The sequence below is a fragment of the Eublepharis macularius genome, chromosome 6 (assembly GCF_028583425.1).
Source record: "Eublepharis macularius isolate TG4126 chromosome 6, MPM_Emac_v1.0, whole genome shotgun sequence".
NCBI lineage: Eukaryota > Metazoa > Chordata > Lepidosauria > Squamata > Eublepharidae > Eublepharis > Eublepharis macularius.
In genome coordinates this window covers 100,678,903-100,698,792 of record NC_072795.1, presented here as the reverse complement: position 1 = coordinate 100,698,792, position 19,890 = coordinate 100,678,903, and the positions used below count along the sequence as shown (strand labels likewise).

At 39.1% G+C, this 19,890-nt stretch overlaps 1 protein-coding gene across 1 annotated transcript in view; it reads right to left on the bottom strand.

Moving 5' to 3' along the window:
• Positions 1-19,890, bottom strand: part of BTAF1 (B-TFIID TATA-box binding protein associated factor 1) — a 51,697-nt gene that overhangs the window by 11,146 nt on the left and 20,661 nt on the right. The window contains exons 14-25 of the mRNA XM_054983188.1: positions 18,870-18,990; positions 18,496-18,600; positions 18,116-18,265; positions 15,212-15,354; positions 14,870-15,044; positions 14,160-14,363; positions 10,940-11,366; positions 10,026-10,216; positions 8,417-8,570; positions 8,228-8,337; positions 7,407-7,608; positions 4,126-4,274 (exon numbers count right to left, since the gene is read on the bottom strand). Coding sequence (XP_054839163.1) covers positions 4,126-4,274; positions 7,407-7,608; positions 8,228-8,337; positions 8,417-8,570; positions 10,026-10,216; positions 10,940-11,366; positions 14,160-14,363; positions 14,870-15,044; positions 15,212-15,354; positions 18,116-18,265; positions 18,496-18,600; positions 18,870-18,990 — 2,131 coding nt within the window. The remainder of the gene's footprint in view (positions 1-4,125; positions 4,275-7,406; positions 7,609-8,227; positions 8,338-8,416; positions 8,571-10,025; positions 10,217-10,939; positions 11,367-14,159; positions 14,364-14,869; positions 15,045-15,211; positions 15,355-18,115; positions 18,266-18,495; positions 18,601-18,869; positions 18,991-19,890) is intronic.

The window sequence follows — 19,890 nt, the reverse complement described above, 5'->3', positions numbered from 1 at the left end:
GGGTATCCTGAAATCTGACTTATACCGAGAAACATGTTACCTAGTTAAGTCTGCAACATCTCTAGGTGTCCCTTTTAAAGTTGTGAAGTGTACACTTTTGGGCCCTGCCAATGTGCCCTGAAACATCTCCTTCCACCCTTTTGTACTGTACATCAAGACTGATGAAGTGTTCGCTGGAACCTGAAAACATGCACTGTTCTGTGATATTTTAGTTGGTCCTAATAAAAAAGTATTACACTAGTGCTATGACCTACTCTGTATGAAGCAGCAACCAAAAACAAGCGTTATAAAATCTATAAAATGCAGTAAAAATTTACTGCACTTTTAGATTAATTTTCTCTGAATTATGAGGTTTAAGTACGTGGAAAATCTAAGAAGCTTCAACAGCTACATCATCAGAAGGGCAGGGCATATTATTATCATCTTAAATGATAGTAAACAGACGAAACTCACATGCCTTTATACCTTACATCTCATTTTGTTTGGCAAAATGGTCAGAAAGCGGCCTGAACTAGATAATTCGAAGGAAAATCCATACTGCAATTAAGAGAGATGAGAAATTGCACAAAGAAAAAAAATTCTTGGGAATATTTTTCCAAGCAGAGTGACTGTCAATGCCTGGTTGTTTCCTGAATTCTCCTATGGCCATTGTTTAAGCAGTATCGTGTTGCAGCAAAATACAGTACTTTGTATTGTACAAGCACTCGATCATTTTAAAACTTGCTTCCTTTCCACAAACAATCTTTTTAGAAGATGGGAAGAAACTTAAATGACAAATTTATCTACTCTGCCACACTCATTTCCTGGCATTCTGTTATATTTCTTGCTATTCATAAACAGTTTTGTAATCTTTCAATGTTAATTTCATATTTATCAAATTTGGGGATAATTTTGGAGTTAATAAAACTGACTTGTGTGCACTTATTAGAACCTACAAAGGTGCTAGAAACAAGAGGGAGAAATGGTATGAAAGAACACATTTACAATTCAAAGTGAAAGAAGTCAATTCAAGCACCACTGAATTTTGATAGCACATGTTGGTAAAAAGCCATTTTTAAAATATGATAAAAAAATCTCTTACCCTTGTCAGTAATACAGACCCACAAGATCTTAATACATTAAAGATTTTTTAGTGCATGCTGACTTTAAAAATGCAAACATCAGACCTATTCTGAAAGCTCATCTAAATGCCATGGATGCACCTGTTGTATACAGGCAACTCAGACCAAAATTTCATTCATCATTTTACTAAAAGGACTTTTACTTTGAATCATTTCTCTAACTGTTCATCATCTAATGATTTTTATATCCTTATTTGCCCTTGTAATCTTCTTTACGTAGGTATTACCACATGTGCCTTGAACCAGACTACCTGAACATAGAAGTAAAATTAGAAATTGTAACCTTCAAGTTCCCTTAGTTGCTCTTTTTATGGAAAAACACTTACCAACTGACTTTAAGTTTGTGATTATTGACAAGATATTACCCAGACCCTACCAGTTTTACAACACAGGAAAATTACTGTTACAGAGGGAAGCTTACTGGATTTTTACCTTGAATTCATTATCTCCACATGGTCTTAATGACTGTTGAGATTTACCTCCCTTTATATAATTTCATATTACAATGCATTTTGGTTCATATTTCTGCATACTAATACTCTTTTCAATTTGTCTTTGGTCCATTTAAGTAAGGATTCCTTACGTGTATATAAAATCTTAATTCATACTTTTATTAAAAGGATTTTCCTTTTGTATTATATCTTTAATAGTTCATCATCTAATGTTATATTGGTCCCTTTAAGGAAGAATTCCTTACTTGTATATATAAACACTAGGGTGAGGCTTTTTACTTCAGTCTTATCATCTTCCATACAGTACATGCTTGAATTCCTGGCTTTATTGTAAGTTAATCAGGTTTGTGAGATGTTTATTTTACTTATTACTTGTAGTTTTGTGGGTCATTTATTTACTATGTGTATTTTATGGCAGACTTGTATTGTACACAGTATAATTTCTTCAATTTGGCTGTTAATGTTACCTACACTTGCATTGTATTATAGGGCATTTTGGATTAATTTAGCACAAGTTAACAGTTTGAAGATGATTTTGAAATGCGGTATTAGCCAGCATTCCGTCACTGCTGAGTTTTTGTGCACGAATTGCTGATTTCTGTGCATTACTGTCAATGTCCTTGCATACTGTCCACCGTTTCTGTGCATTACTATAATTGTCTCTGGACAATACTCTGCTTTCATGAATGTGTAGCAATTATTTATTGTTTTATATAAACATTTACAATCTCTAGTGCTCAGCGCATCTTTTTCTTTTCAGTCACAAAACTCTAAACCTTTGCATTATTCTGAAAAGGGTATTTTGGTGTAAGAATGAGTGCTAGAAGTTAAATGGGTTCTATCTAAAACTGCTCCCTGCCATTGATATAGTTCAATACACTTTTTAAAATGTTAACTTCTTTCCAAGCCCAAGCTTTGTTTCCCGGCTGCTACTTTCTTTTGTTTAAAGAAAAATATACCAGGCAATGGAATGGACAATGATTAAAGGAGTGGTTGTCTCCTTTAAAAAAAAGTGTACAAGACAGGGCCTAAAATTAGCCTTGGCAAATTTTAAGGGTAAAGGAACCTCAGGTGCAGGGGAGGGGGGGGGCATTTCTTACCAGACTTGTTGACAGTTCCAAGGCTGTTTAGGCTTTTGTAGATCAACAGCCAAACTTTGAATTATGCTCGTAGGCCAATATAGTTTCTGCAAGACCAGGTCTTATCTCTGACAAAAAACAGACTGCTTGCACTCAGCACCAAGGGCAGTCTCCAATTCATTGCTGCAATCTATTCTTGAGATTCTTTGGGGCCAGGCTACCATGTTATTTATGAACGCATTAAACCAGTCACAAAACATCTACTTGTATTAGTTCAAGCATTTACAAGAAGAAAAACGATGACAGAGTTGTCCCAACTAAGGGCTCAGATATAGTTTCTCATTAATCATTCAGATGCTTCATTTATTAATGAAGCACCTTGTTTATAGAGTTTACAGTGAAAATTTAATGCATTACATGATACTGATGCTATCATCTAACTTTACCATTCTTCCCTCCAATATCCATTACCTTTCAATAAATACTATTTTTTTGACCTTCTATGCTCAACTGTCAACTGATGGATGCCAGAAGAATGTGACTATGGGGCAAGAACTTTCCTGTAGCCTTTTGGGGGTAAACTTCCTCACCTTAAAAATCAAGAACTGTTTTACTGCAGACATTATAATGTAAACATTTTATGTTGACTAAGGGCTCTACATCTTTAAACCCTGCTTGAAAGGGTTAATTGATCTGTAATTATTCACTGATGAACAGTAAACTCAAAATGTTGATGAAGGGCACTGAAAAAATAGAATGAAACATTCAAAGCAAGCAATTGCTGTCTGATGAGCATCGCTATGTACGCATGACAACAATGAACAAGTAGTAGTGTGACTCGCACAAGATACAAATCTGACACAGTTCAGTCATGTTCTTCTTTAAAACTAGTACACCTTCTAGTGACTTCAGTTGGAATTGCATCTGCAATGCATTGCTAACATTTGCAGTGGAAACTTGTAGAAAGCGTTCATTTGAAGTTACTGCAGTCTCGTGTGTCTTATATTTTATAGGAGGGAACAGTTCAGAATTTATTTTGCCTTTCTGGAAACATCTCCCCCAACCCAGTACTGGTCAACTGTTTGAGGAATGAAGCAAGATCCTTGAGAATCCCAGCAATGGATATAAGTCTGGTAAGAGCCCACTCCCCTTCAGGGTCCAACTCAACTCAGAGCTCGGCACTGGATAGACACTCTGTCCAGGTTTGGGGAGGTGGGCACAGCAGGGGCTGGAATAGGGAGGTGAGACATTGCCCGACAGGACAAGAACACGGTGCGGTCTTCCTCATGCTGCTACTTAAGCGTGCTTACTCCAAGATCTTGAATGGACATGCTTCTAAAGGTGACTCTCCCACTCCAGCTACTACTTCACCTCCAGCACACCTGGAGAGAGGCCTAGCAACCACAGTTCCTACTTAGAAAATTTAAGAGAAATAGCATAGACATTTTCAAGCAGAACTGAAAACTGACTTACCTCAAGAGGCATTAATCTAATTAATGTTGCAAAGCACTGAGTGGCCATGAAACGTACACTGTCAGTCTGATCACTCATTCTGCCCAGAACTGGAACCACTAGGAGAACTATATAGGGAATAATTCCAACATCTAGTTGCTCCATTACAGCTGGATTAGTAATTAAGGAACACCTCCAACACCAGTTTTGAATCCAGCTCTACCCTGGCTTTTTTGGTTTACTACCAAGTTTTACTTTACTATCATCTCAACCCAAATTTTCGGAACATGAATTGTTACATAAAATATACAATTTTTTAAAAGAATCATGACATAGTCTGAGAAATTACAGCAACATGAACAGTTTTCACATTTTTCCCTATATTGTTTAGATAGTTTTCCTCTTACAAATTGAAAGTATGCACTGAACACTACAGCTTGGACTCTATTAAATGCCAAAAAAATGCACAAGTGTTCCCAACATTATATTTTAACAGATTAGAGCACATTGTGCTATTTTAGTCATAACAGAAAATCAGACTGTTTTTAAAACAACTTCAAACTACAGAAGCCTATTAGAACAAAAAAGCCCCACTTTTTGCTTCTCAGTTGCCAAAGAAAAGACTCTTGCAGAAATTCAGTAAGGCTTGCCTTTGGCTCATTGGACTGACTCTTTTGCCTCATCTCAGCCTACCGCAATAATTACAGTGGAACTTGCACTCGGGAAACCTGGGTTCAAATGCTCATGCAGCTCTGAAGGTTAAATGGTGATTTTAGGACCAGTTAGTTATATCTCACTCAAATATATCCGACACAACTGTTGAGAAGAAAAATGGAATAACCTTATGGGTTGGATCCTGCAATCCATCAGCAGAAGGTGCAGATGATCGCAGAGCTTTCCTATATTTGTTCATCCCTCCATCCTACAATGGGTATTCCACATCAGTTTATTGCTCAATTCTCAATTATTACAGTCATATCCAGATTGTTCTCCAAGGAGCTATGAGTACAGCATTTTAATCCACTTGGGTTCTCAACATTTACATCTGGCAACATATGTCTATTTAGATTCATAATCTTCTAAATGAAAATTGACGACGACTACAGAGCATGGCACACTGGGTATGCCTCTTCTAGAAACAGTCAACTGCTCATTGGCAGTGCATTAGAAAAGAATGCACTTGGGGTTAATCTAGAAGATGATCTCAAGTGTATGGAGAACAGAACCCACATGGCATGGATTGTACAGGCAACGAAAGGAGTTTAAGAAAAAACTGAACTAAAAATGTTTAAAATGTTTTGGTTTACTACTAAGAACTCATTACTGCTCATCAGAGTGGACCTCTTCTGTAATATTGTCCACAATAGTGCAATCATCTTAGATGCCTGTAATGCGGGATTTCTTTGTATTTTCCAGGAAGATATCATCAGGGACTAGTAAGTGGGAGGAAGAAAAGATTAGGCTTTGAGAAACAGAAAGCTGTACAAATCCTACACGTCAGTTCTTGTAGCATCCCCTCCTCTGTAACTGTCTCAAGTAAACAGTCAATTAGTTCTCTCTTGAATGTTTCCCACTGCTCCAGGAATTCAAGTACGTCTTGCACTGGCATTTTATCTTGTTATGCCAGTGCATTACAGGCTTCTGGAGTTTAAAACCCACTTTTTAGCTATCTTATATGCTCCCATATTAACAATTAATCTGTCAAACACCACATAGTTGGGAGGTACTCTTGCTTCCTAGTGTCACTGTAAACTAAACGTTACACCCCCCCCCCTTTCATTCTCTCATCTCGCTCCTACAGCTATTCTTCCTGCTATTCAGCAGGCTGCCACTTTGCTCAAGTTGAGCAATCACAAGCTGCTACTGGCGCTTCCTCCATCTCTTCCCTGATCAAGACCCCAAGAATTCCAAGTCTCATCTTCCTCTATGTTTCCCGTCCAACACCCTGGTTTAATCTGAGATTTCTATCCGGTTCACAGTGGTACCTGTAAACTGGGAGTGCTGAGGCTTCACAGACGAAACAGAGTCAAAAAGGGATAACAGCACAAATGTTACTGATCAGACACTTGGGAAAGCCATGCAACTGAATTCAGACCCTTGCTAGACCAGCAGTACAGAGTCAAAACACAGTTGTTCAAGATTTAAAGATAAATATTAGAAGTGTTCTTCATATTGATTGTGAAGAACATACCAATATTAATTCATCCTAACTTATCTAAAACTTGTCTACCCGTAAAACAAGATTTTTTTTTTAACCTAACCCCTAAAACATGTGGGCACGAAGCTTTATAATGAACACTCTTTTCTACCTGAAGAGCAAAATATAGACCACACTTCCATTTAGCACTTACAGATAAAGTGGTTTATTGCTGCCATTTATCACACATATAACTAGCAGCAATTTTTACACTGTGTTCAGTCAATTATTCAGATTGTGGCTGGAATCCAGAGGGTCATAGCCCAGAATAGGCCATTTGAGCCACCAAGCCTCTTCTGAAGGCTGGCAAATTTTAAAGAGTGGACCCCAGCAAAGCATGACTTCAGACAAATAAGCTAACATTGGTTATAAATAGCATGATCAAATGAAAATGGCTCAGGTGAAAACCAGCATCACATGAAAGCTAGCCAAAGGCAAACCCACAGGTTTATACCAGTTTGAGAATATCTTCTACTGGAAGTCAGAGAATGGACTGTTTAACACACTTCTTAAAGTAGGGAAGAGTCTGTAAGCATTAGGACAATTTACTGGGCTTTCTAAAATGCTTTTGAATGCAGTACCATAGCACTATGTGCACGCCCACCCAGAATTCTGGGGAAGATTGAGACATGGAAATGGAGCCCATTCTACCTTTATAAAATGTCCTCTGCATTACCAAGTTTAGAATCACAGTAATCGTTCTATACTATGCCAGTCAGAAGCAAAAAGCTTTGCTCCAATACAATTATGCTATATATTCACAACCGATTTGGTCAAGTTTATGTGAGCTAAAAAAATTCACAGTTTTTTGTTTATCCCTATCTGATGAACAGAGCTGTGTATCTGCATCTGATGAAGAGAGCTGTGGTTCTGACTAAGAACTGTGGTTCTCGAAAATTTATGCTACAATAAAATTGGTTAGTCTTAAAGGTGCTACTGGACTCTCTACTATTTTGCTACTATAGACTAACATGGCTAACTCCTCTGGATCTATGATTTGTTTATCCCTAGGCTTCACAAAGCATATGTAATATTTCTCTTTATACCTGGAGGATACGTGGTAGTTATTGTAGGAGTAATTCTATCTTTAATTAGAAAAGGATACAAGCAAGAGCTTCAATTGCGCCCTCTTGTTTGGTGCTGTCATCTATAGCACCCAGCCAAGGAAGAATCTTTTCCAAGAAAATGTGCATGGTTTCTATGGTAGCTATTTTGCTCGTTACACCCACACAACGAGCAGCCATGTGTCTCACTGCAGTGTTGGGGTGTTGAAGGCACATACACAGATAAGGCAAGTGTTGAATCAACTGCAAAAGGAAACAATATTTCAGTTTTATTTACAATCAACTTACTGAAACCTTTCATGAGAGTATTTCACCAAAATATTGTGACCCATGTAATACCAGACACTCAGGACTTTAGAGCTCTTTACTATACTGTTGCTATAGTAAAGGTCTCACCCCACCCCGAATCATCAACCTCAACCTCTAGTCCAGAAGCATCGGGAACAAATGATCTCCAGCACAGGAGAAAAGGGAGTAAAATCTGCTGTATGTTGTTAATGACCAGAAAAGTGAAAATCAGAGCACGTTAGAAATAAAAGCTTTTAAAGCTGCTATGGTTAAAGTTCCTTTCAAGACCATCTCAGTGAAAAATAGTTCAAGTGTTTGTATTAGGCATCTCTCATTCCACTGAAAATATTTTTTAAAGCTACAGAAAGTAGTATTTTCAACCAAAGTAGCTGACTGACTAGTCGGTGGTATTTTGATAAAGAACAAAAACAAAACATAAGGACTCTTAGATAAGTTTTACAACAGCCTGAATTGCAGGTTATATTACCACCTCTTCTATTTTAGAATGTGTAAAATCCACACTAATGCATCCCATTAAAAATTAGTAATTGAAATTGTGTCACAACTTAATTACCAAAGGGTGAAGTTGAATATCCATAGAGGCTGCAGTCGTTTCAAAAACCTGTAAAGAATTCACCAATTCCTGGGCTGCGCCATCTCCCCTTTCCAAGAGCAACTTTCGATCTGTTGCAAGAAATATCCCATATCAGAGAATATTTAAAATTCATTTTTAAAATGCCCACATTTTAAGAAATACACATACCAAAGTTGTTTATATCAATGCTGCTCCTTAAGGAACCAACCATAGCATCCCAGAGATGTGGCAAGCCCTCAGCCATGTCACCACCAAAATGTTTTGCAATAGTGGACAAAGTAAATTCTGCTCCTCTCCTCTGTACAATGTAGGGTTTCTGAGCCTAGAATTAAAGAGGAAAGTCAGTAAGCTATCCGTGAAGGACATAGTATGTTTCTAACTACACATTTTTTTCAGAATGAATTGGACTTGCCTAAACTCGGCGCTTATGAAGCTTATCAGAAGTGTGAGCTAAAAAATTGCTATTTTTCAGATTCAGATATCAGGAAGGCCATAAATGTTAGTATATTCAGGTTTTTCAAGACTGGTTTCATATTCAGATCTGTTAATTGTAGTTATTGTACAAATTAACAGAGTCCATTATTCCCTATGGAGGAATCTTTCCAGGGACCTGGAAGGATTGTTTTGGAGCAAATGGCATAAAAATTGCAGCAGAGTGAGGGCTGCCTGCCCTGTAAAGACTCTCCAAGTTTCACGTGAATCAGATCAGGGGGTCCCATTCTACAGGCCTGTGAACAACATGCCCCCAGCTACTTGCTACTGCTTCCTATGGGGATGGAATCCAAGTGCTGTTACTAAAGTCTTCAAGGTTATGGGGAGGCAAGGCCAAAGCATATCAACTAATTTGGCTTACCTGACCAAGCTGGGGTTCTCATGGGAAGGTGGAACATGCATATGGCAATGTAATGCAGACTTGACAAAGCTGTGGAATGTCACTGTCAACCTCACTTGTCACAGCAGTGCAGTAATTGGTTAAGGGGATCGGCCCAAGGCTGCTAAGCGATTAGGCCTAAACTGGAAAAGCCAGTTTTGTTTTTTTTAAATTTTACTTCATTTATACCCTGCTTTTCTCCCCAACGGGGATTCAAAGCAGCTTACATCATTCTCCTTTCCTCCATTTTATCCTCTCAGAAACCCTGTCAGATTAGGCTGAGCGAGTATAGCAGAGCAGGGATTCAAACCTGCATCTCCCAGGTCCTAGTCCAACACTATAACCACTACACCACACTGACTCTCATATTTTGCTCTTGGCTTTTACCTGAAACTGGATGCTGACCTGCAAGTTACCATCTTGGCTTAGTACAGTGTAGGTTTTAGCTAGCTTCGTTTTTATCTCTTTTTGCACACTTTCTAAAATATAACCTTTAATGTACAATTTTAATAAACAAGTATTTTTCAAAATTGTGTGGTGTTTCTTCGATTCCTGGCTTCAACCTAAACCAGTGCCCAGACCAGTTTGGTGCAGCTACATTCGTAATTTTTCTTTTGTGGAAAGTTCAGCATAGACTCCCAGCTAATGTCCAGTAAAGCCACGGGCTTGTTTTTTCCCCAGTCTCAGTGCTAGGATGTCGAGGGAAAAGGTGGCAGCCTACTTCTGCTGTGTTCAAGGATGCTCTGCTAGGATTTGGGCTTTAAACCTGTGGTTATGCTGGCCTCCCTTAACCAGGGTGGTCCCCCTGCCCCCTTTGCTTTGGGATCTCCCATTTACAATGGGCATTTATAGTGGAATGCATTGTAATGCATTTAACAAAACTGAAAACTTAAGGTCTGCACTCACTTCATCAAGCTCTGTGATTATGGTACCACTGCTACTAGTGGACAGATCTCCAGTTTGAGTTTTTGTGGCCTTTGGTGTAGGACCTCGTCTGCTTGTGATGGCAAATGCAGCTTTCTGATGCCTGTATAATGTGATTATACCTCTGTGCTTGGTGACTGTATGATGCATCCCATCTCTTTCAGAATTGGATCCTAGAACAAACAAGGTGATTCAAACAGTTTTTAAAAATTAGATAGAAGCTGTGCCAATAGAAATTGCTGTTTTTGCCTACTGGGCCTTGCTTTTCCTAGTGAAACTGAGGGGTGGGGTGGTATTTAGAAGAAAATATCAATTCCCTAATAAAATGTGGAAGACACAACATAGAAAAGAATAAGACTCAGCAGTCACTAGAATAAGCTGTTTGAAATAACAATAAAGTGATATGTAAGCACCATACAGCACAAACCAGATATAATTAACTAGACAAAAGGCTTATTTCAAAGTCTATTTGAGAACAACCAAGTTGCTATTTGTTTAAGATGCTTCTTTGAAAATGGCAGAAACATAATTGCCTACTGAAGCACAACCACTTAACGGTCAACAGCAACCAGCAGATTTCAAAACCGTATTTAAGGAGTTTCTGTGATCTCCCATTCTTAGAATTTTTGCGTGGTAGTCTTCACGGTTGCTCTCTTTGGCATTATGAGATTCCCTGCATTCTAACTTCACAGCCTGTTGAAAGTTTTTCTTCTCAACATTGAACAACAAATTTCAAGAGCTTTTTGGGACATACTCTTCTACAAAGGCTTGTCCTGAAGTATATTGCAGTAATTTGACTTGGCACATCACTCACCCCAGCCTCAACTCCAAAAGCTGTACAGGAAACTAAGTTTGATGCCTATGCTATCCTGAAGATTGACAGCCAGTCAACATACCTTTCGCGTTTTCATGGGCACTCTGGGGTTGTGCAGGACAAGATGCTAAAGGCGTAAGATGTGGGTCCACACAAAGCGAGTTGCAAAGGTTTTTAATAATCTTTGAATTGGGACAGGGAGATCTTGTCGTACACTGCCGAAGTAATTTAGCAATGCATAAAGCAGCATGGTTTTGTACCAGTGTGTTCTCTTCTTTCTTCACAGCCTCCATCAGAGGTTTTATCACAGGATTTAATTTTTCTGGAAGTTGCTCCAGGTTCACAACAGCACAAGCAACAAAGGTATGCACTCTTAATTGCAATGTTTGCCATTCTTGATTTGTTTCTGTAACAGTCATTTGGACTTGTTGTCTCTTTCCTTCCAACTGCTGTAAAACTTTAGGACTTAAATTAAAAGAGGATGTAACTTCATTGAAGATTGTAGTGACCTAGGAAAAAGAAAATTAAAACTGAAGCATGCTTCTAACAAAAGCAAAATTGCTCCAACTACTACGTGAGGATACTAAAGCAGTTTTCTACAGGCACAAGGTCCTAGAACTCAGAAGACTTTTTACACGCTATATCCAAATTCAAAATAAAAAATTTCAGTTATGAAATATAAAAAGCAAGTAAGATTCAGTACATTATCCCAATGTTCATGATGTAAAACAAACTGTGGAAAGCAGTGGATAGGGATAACACATAAAATCATAAGTGTTGGAAGGGATCTCTAGGGTCATCTAGTCTAACCCCCTGCACAATGCAGGAAATTCACAACTATCTCCCCTCCCCACACCCCCAGTAACCCCTGCTCCATGCCCAGATGGCAAAACACCATCAGGATCCCTAGTCAAACTGACATGGGGAAAATTGCTACCTGACCCCAAGGTGGCAATCAGCATTACCCTGGGCATGTAAGAAGGGGCCACAAGAACTAAGCACTGATGTAACCTTTCCTGCCCTCCCTCTCATGATCTGCCTAGGTTCACAGAATAGGCACTGTTGTCAGATGGCCATTTAGTCTCTGCTTAAAAACCTCCAAAGAAGGAGAGCCCACCACCTCCCAAGAAAGCCTGTTCCACTGAGGGACCGCTGTCAGGAAGTTTTTCCTAATATTTAGCTGAAACTCTTTCAATTTAATTTCAACCCATTGGTTCTGGTCCGACCTTCTGGGGGAACAGAAAACAACTCTGTCATCCTCTATATGACAACCCTTCAAGTACTTGAAAATGCTTATCATATCACCTCTCAGTCGTCTCCTCTCCAGGCTAAACATAAAATACCCTGTCAAGATTTCCTTAAATATTTATCCAGTATTGGACATAAATATGTAAATATTAAGCCTCATCAGCAGGAACTGAAAAATTCCACCACTGCAAATGTTGTCATAGTTGACTTTAAAGGCATTTCTTCCCATTATTGTTCACTCAATACTTTAGTACGACCACTGGTTGCAGGACACCTTAAAGGAGTAACTATACATGATTATGATCTACGGCCCTTTACAAGGACACTGGTCAGTAACTTTACTAAGATCTTGTAAGAATTAAAACTCCAAGCAAGCAGGCAGTAGCCAATCAGAATTTTGCCAAGAAATAGGTATGGAAACACAAAGCCAAAGAAATGGAATGCTTCCTCTACCGCCATCACCTGATGGGACAAAACAGTCTAGAGAAGTTTTAACACAGTGATTATCTTATTGGTATTAATGCATTAATGAATGATGAAGTGGAGAGTACTGCATTCTTCCCAAGGAGAAGCTATTGTATAGCCGTTTTCTTTAGAAGTGGGAGTTGCTGAGACAGAGAGATGCAAGAACACTACATCTGTATGTGCAGTTTGCCCCCAAGCATATATGATTTTAGGTGACTCTGCTCCTCACTCTGAGCAAGAAAAGCTATAGGTTGCAACTGCAAGCATCCTTTAGAAGCGATGACACAACAGCTGACTAAGCTGCATATGGCCTTCTTTCTGAAGATACATGTTCGTTGGCTACTTCCTCTTTCTGTTTAGAAATCTCAAACCAAAAAACAGAGCACTCCTATAGGTATCCAAAGCAGGGATCAGGATTCCGGCAGGTCAGCTTAGCACATGGCTTTCAGCACAATTGGAAAAAAAGGAAGAGAGAGATGAGCTCTTACATACTGCCCTTTTTCATCTTTGACAGCAATAGCCTGCTTATCTAAACTTTTCTGCCTTTTTTTCTTCCCCTACTTTGTGTCAAATACCCTTAAATATATTGAACAAACACACAAAATACTGATTAAAGAAATAATTCTTAAGGTCATACAGCGCTCCTAGGGATGCTCTACAAACCTTGCTAGGCATTCTAGATTTAGGCAGTCTGTCTCACTACTTGCAGTGACAAACTACGGAGAAAGGGTGTTTTATACTGCTTACCCTGCTTTTGGAATAAAATCCCTGATTCCTCCTACAAGCCCTTAAAATGGCACATAAACTAGAATCAACACCAACTTTAATGAGTTGGCTGTTGGTCATCAGGCTCCAGGATCTCGCTGAACCTATTGAAAATACGCCTGAGATCTGGTGTATCATACCTATGTATATTTACATAAATAAATGTTTACTTTCTCAATGTGTCGATCTTTCCCCTTCTACCTCCTCCCCTGAATTCTAGGAACAGAGATGTGGATGATTGTGGGGAGGGACTGGCAAAGAAACCTACCCCCACACCTCATTCTGCTTCTTGTGTGTGGTGGTAAAGGGCAATGATAATGCTGAATACTTGGTTAATGGTAGTGGATTCAAGCTTAAGAACCACTGGGTTAGAGTCACATGCTACAAAAAGCATGACGCCCAGTATAGCATACTTTAATTTAAAGCTTCATGGTTTAAAAAATGTCTCAAACCATCATTTGAAGGCCTAGAGAAGCCGTGAGGCTAAGAAAAAAAAAATCAGCACAGCTGATTTTTATTTCTCTGAAATGAAAGAGAAACTGACAAAAGAATGCTCTTCCTTTCTCTCTTTTTATAAGGCCACACTTACAAAGCTAAAGACCATTCCCAGATGGGAGGCAAGAGTCTTCCTAAGGGCTGTTACTGCTTTCTCCACAGTACTCTGATTAATGATATGCCTGGAGTCAATACGCTCATTTGTATAGATGTACAGGATTACTTTAAACAACTACTTTCAGCGACAGCTGAATAGTCCAGAACTGCTGTTCAGTTGCTTTTCACACTGTTCACCGAAACATTGAGGGTAGCGCTTTTTTTCCACTCACCAATTCATTAGCTTGATCTATTGTAAACACACTGCAGTTTACTCTGCTGCCAATGTCAATGTTTGCATCAGCAAATGAGGAGATGAGTTGTTTGCATTCATTCTGCATCCGTGTGAAGGGAACAGCGATTTCATCATAATAAAGATGCTCTGAAAGGACTCCAAGTAAGCGTGACTGGACAGCAAGAGCCACAGCTTTACTTTCCTGAAAACAAATATGAAACTACTTTTACATAACAGAAGTCTAAACTTTTTTAGGGTTTGACGAAATAGAAATATGGATACATTTGGAACAGATAAAATTTACCTACATTGCAGCTTAAAATTTTACTGTACTAATCAAAGTAACAGAAACAAAATGCAAGGATCACTTAGGATCCAAAAGGCCTCTGTGTATCTTAGTAAAAAGTGTGCCCAATAGAACTAGTGGCTTCTATCTTTTAAACCACCACCCACCCATCACCCCCTACAAATCATGTTTGAATTTTAAGGTAATTCAAAAAGGCAATTTTGATAATGGTAGTGGGATCAACTGTTCCAGCCCAAAAGTCTATCTCAATAGGAATACACATGCCTAAAGTAAAAATAAATTGGAATCTTGAATTATAAGGTAGTTAACGTTTTACCTTTCAATTATCATGCTGTATCTAATAGAGGGAGAAACTGTTCAACTCTGAAAAACATGAATTTTAACTGTAGTAAGCAACATACCTTCTGCAAAGCAGCCCACTCACAGATTACTAATGCAACGCTAAACCTCTGCAAAGCAGATTTGGAATTCAAATGGAAAAGCAACAGCTGGGCTAGTGATTCAGCTGGCTTTATTTCTTGAGTAACAGCATTCACACTCTGGTCACAAATACAGCAACAAAGCGCTCCAAGCAATCTGGAACAAAAACCAACAATGAATTTTATATTCATTACTATTTAGAGGAAGATCATGTTCTGTACTATCCAACTTGAACAGGGTTATAAAATACTGGTCTCATCTCATGTTGCTTTAAACTTATATTGCTTTAAAACAGATTTTATATTTTTGAATAACAAACTGACTTTGCTGCCATCATTCGGGCTCTCATAACAACATAATCCCTGGTTGCTGGATCTTCGGCAACACTTTCCGCTCCGGCAATGTACTCTTGAATCACCTCCTTTGTCTGGGTTGGACCTTGTCGTACCTTGCTACCCGGTTTTTCCTGCAAACAAAATATGAGATGTTTGGGGGGCATGTGTCTCTTTCAAATACAGTATTTTCTAACCAGCCATTAAGAATGAATATTCTCTCACATATTAGTCCTACTTAAGAACCTAAAAGTTTGCTTTATATATAATAACCATAAAGCTTGGAGAAGCTGGAGAAATTTTAAGGGGCATTTTGCTTAATTATCTGTCAATTATTTCAGGGGCTCTTCTACTCAAACTTCAGTGGTAATAAGTAGCAGTGTTTGTAATCTATGAGGCAGCTGTTATTGCATCAAGCAGGCTTAAGTTAGAAGGCTTATATGTTTGCTCTCCTCCCAAAAGTTTGTAGGAACACTTTGTTTTAGGCAGTGATTGTACACTATACCTTTGCTCTCCCTGTTACCTAAACAGAACACATGGAGAGTTTTGCCCTTCTATTTCAGGCATAAATGGCACATTTCCACTACCAAGGGAACAACTCCTTCCTCTTTAAACTACTTTGGATGTCATGGACTCTCTTCCCTTGAGAATCCTAAAGCAACACTGCACATCTTTCCACTCATCTGTTCAGCTCTATGCTGGAGACGAAAACTCATCTTTATTTTAACCACAAACCTGAGCCTTCATAATGGTTTCTTGACTCAGGAAGTTCTCTAACAATAAAGTTTGGTGCCTCTGAACTACCTAACCTCAGCTACTCTAAATACTATGCACCACCTGCTTAGATTTGGGAGGGGGGGCAGGTAATTTAAGAAAAAAACAAGTCATATTGGCGGTGCCATTCTAGTGAAATATGAACAAAAAATAGCCATAATGGTCAACAAAAGTTATTCAAGCCATACAATGATCTGGTCTCAAATAATAAAATCTGCTTGGTCATAAAATATGTTCAGAATGATAGAGTGTCTACAGTATGAGAGGGAAGACTGACAGCAGCATCACATCATAATTTTGCATGAACAGAACGTATTGTTTCTTGGAGGCTGTTCATCTCAATAGCACAACTGGAGGAACAGCAGAATGTTAAGACTACTGGTTGATGCATATGTTACAAAGTCCTCACGGTCACCAGACATGCTTCCATCAGATGTGTCCTGGAAGCTCTGTGATCAGAACTCCACACATCAGCAGGCCCAATTTGGGGTGCTGCACACTGCTTTCCTAAACTGCATTGGAGTAATTAATTGTCATTACTGGGGAAACGTATGTGTACCCATCAGTATATATTCACATTTCTCCAAAGCAGCAAATAGTGGCTACTCAAAGCTGTTTCAGGTCAGGAAAACGACAGATGAGGTAGGTCCCAATCTGAATCAGGACCATGCATTCATGGAAATTAAGTTCTGAGCATAGAACTCGAGGTGGATATCTGACTGAAATTCTTGTGGTAGCCGTGAGAACTTGGCAATGTGCGGATCAGCCCTTGGGCAGGTAAGCATATCATTATGCCAATCAGGCCCCTAAAGCCTCAGACACTGGAGGGTTAAGCTTGGAAGATTTGAAACTGGCCTTCCAACTAAATTGTTTAGGTTATACCTTTAAAAAACTAAATGAAAAGGTCCAAAACTAAAGCCACTTTCAAAACAGACCAATGTCAGGTTTTCAAGAATTACATCAAGGAAATGTGTAGATAAGCAGAACATGTGTGATCATAAATATTTAAAATGGGGGGGGGGTAGATATGGGGCTCCAGCTCCCGGCCTTTGAGGGGGCACCACTTGTGCCTGTTCCATCAGTCAGGAGCCTTGGTGTGACACTGGATTCCTCCTTGTCAGTGGAGGCCCAGGTCAAGGCAGCTGCCCGAACTGCCTTTTTCCATCTTCGGCAGGCCAGGCAGCTTGCCCCCTATCTCTCAACCCATGACCTAATGACAGTGATCTATGCAATGGTCACCTCCAGAATAATTACTGTAACTTGGTCTATGCAGGGCTTCCCTTGGGTCTGATCGGGAAATTGCAGTGGGTCCAAAATGCTGCTGCTCATGTCCTGATGGGAATTCCATTCAGGGCACATGTGACTCCAACTCTGCGGCAGCTGCATTGGCTCCCCGTGGAGTTCCAGATCAGGTTCAAGGTTTTGGTTCTGACCTATAAAGCCCTAAACAGACTGGGACCAGCATACCTGAGGGACCGCCTCTCTCCGTATGTACCTCGGAGAGCTCTTAGGTCTGCAGGTAAACACCTACTGGTGGTCCCTGGCCCCAGGGAGGCTTGGCTGGCCTCAACCAGGGGCATGGTATTTTCTGTCCTGGCCCCAACCTGGTGGAACTCTGTCGGAAGACACTCTGGCCCGCCAAGATCTTATATCTTTTTGGCAGGCCTGTAAGATAGAGATGTTCCACCAGGCGTATGGTTGAGGCCAGCATGAGATCCATCTAGCCTCCTTGCCGGTCTCCTACCAATGGGGGGGGGGGAGGTTTGAATGGTTCATCTACCCCCCCCCCCAAACGATGCTTGGGGAGTTAAGAGTTTCACCAACCCACACCTCCATCCTTTTCTTCCTTGGTGTATGGTGGGCAGGGAAACGGGGAAGGGTGCCCCATCTGGAATACTGAAATTCATGTTTGTACTGAGATGTTATTTTATTGTTTTTATCCATTGTAATCTATTTATGATTGTAACCCGCCCTGAGCCTGTTTGCGGGGAGGGCGGGCTAAAAATCTAATCAATCAATCAATTAAAAGAGCCCATTCATGTGTTTTTAGTTACAATAAAATATTTGCGACACTTGGTCAAAACAATATTTGGTTCTCCAAAACTATAGTTTTTTTCTCACCTTTGATCTGGCTTTCACCTCCAGCAACATATTTAAATCAATAGGCAAGTGAGAAGGCTGCATCATTAAACAGAGCCAAGCTCCCATCCACGGACAAGCAGCTGCTACCACATACTGGAGAGATGCCTTGCTTAACAATTCCAGCCACACCTACACAGGAACACATTTATATGTCATTTAAAAGATATGTGGTCTCAAAAAATTCCATTACTGATGTAAGACTTTTAAGCACACAAAATACAAACAGTATCTGACAATGTTCAGTACAACCAAGTTAAATAAGATTAGCTAATCCTAAAACCAAAATATGGGCCATAATAAAACAAACGAGTAATCAGAACTATGGGGCAAGGGGAATTAAATTATAACATGATGCCTACCTTATGTATGAGCTCCAGAATTTCTTGATTACTTTCTAAAATACAGAACTGAAAGATGTGTCTTAACATGTCTTGCAAAATGGGAATAAGCCAGGCTGCAGAATTCTAGAAACAAGAAGTGAGGAAAATTCCAAATATCATGAGAAGCTGGGAAAGGCAACATAAACTACAAAATGGAATTAGGATATGGTCTTAATTCTCTACAAGCTACTTTTATTATTTTAATTGTGTTTTCAATTTTATGTAACCTGCTTCAATTTTAATAGAAAGTGATACAAATTAAATCAATACAGGATTTATGCATAAATTAGAAGTTATGTACATACAAATTTCCTAATGTTTCTACTAAAATTAGCCAGAAGATAACCAGTCACCTGATCTTGTGTAGACAGTAAGGTAAACAAAGTTTCCAGGGCAGCTTTTCGAACAGAAGATATTGTATGATGTAGGAATGGCCACACACGTGGTACCAGAACTGTAAGTGATTGCTGAATACTGAGGTAGGTTGAATAAAAATGAAGAATAAGAAAGTAAGTCAAATTCTTCCTAGTAATGAAGATATATGCTTTAAAATTTAGAAAACTCAATTATTACATCATTATAGAAACAAGCAGAGTGCATACTATGCATCAAAAAACTTAAGGTATTTACAATGCAATTTTACAGATTTTCTCCAATCTAAGTCCATTCATTTCAATGAACTGAAGTAACCTGAACAGAATCACACTGTGAGACACTTCTATCAACTAAGATCATGAGTTCATTTATTCCTGTACTGACTGGGAGAAGGGTTCCAGCCCACTGCAACCACAGATCTTTTAAAATTCTCCTACGCTTGAAAAAAAGAACTTTACTAATATGGCACTGGAAAATTCAATATGGCATAGAAAAAAATAACAATGTTTATTGATAAACAACAAAATGAAACTATATAGATTTTATTCATCAAAAAGTAAGGGTGTCCAACTAGTATTTGTCTCAGCTGTGAACTCTCCTGATTTACGGCAGAGAGAAGGCAACAGTGAACTGGGTTAAACTAGTTGGTTTAAACTAGGCTTCTTGTTAGGCATTTGATTTTAAAAGTCCCCATCTTTTCCTGGGACAAATTAGAGACAAGGGAATATTGTTTTCATATAAGTTTGTTATTTTCTCTGTACAGTGACCATGTGGCATGTACAGTGGAATGTATAATAAGTACTCAGTGGCTTTAAGAGATCTCCCTAGAAAACAATACCCATGCAAGCATCAAAACTGTACCAATCTAGATTCTAGCATGTAGCAACGAAACATCAGCAAAAGCTCAAAACATTCTGGTTAGGTGAACATTTGGTGCTGAGAAGCTGACAGCTCCTTATTTTAACCACTATATCAATGCAATATACCTCCTACTGAATT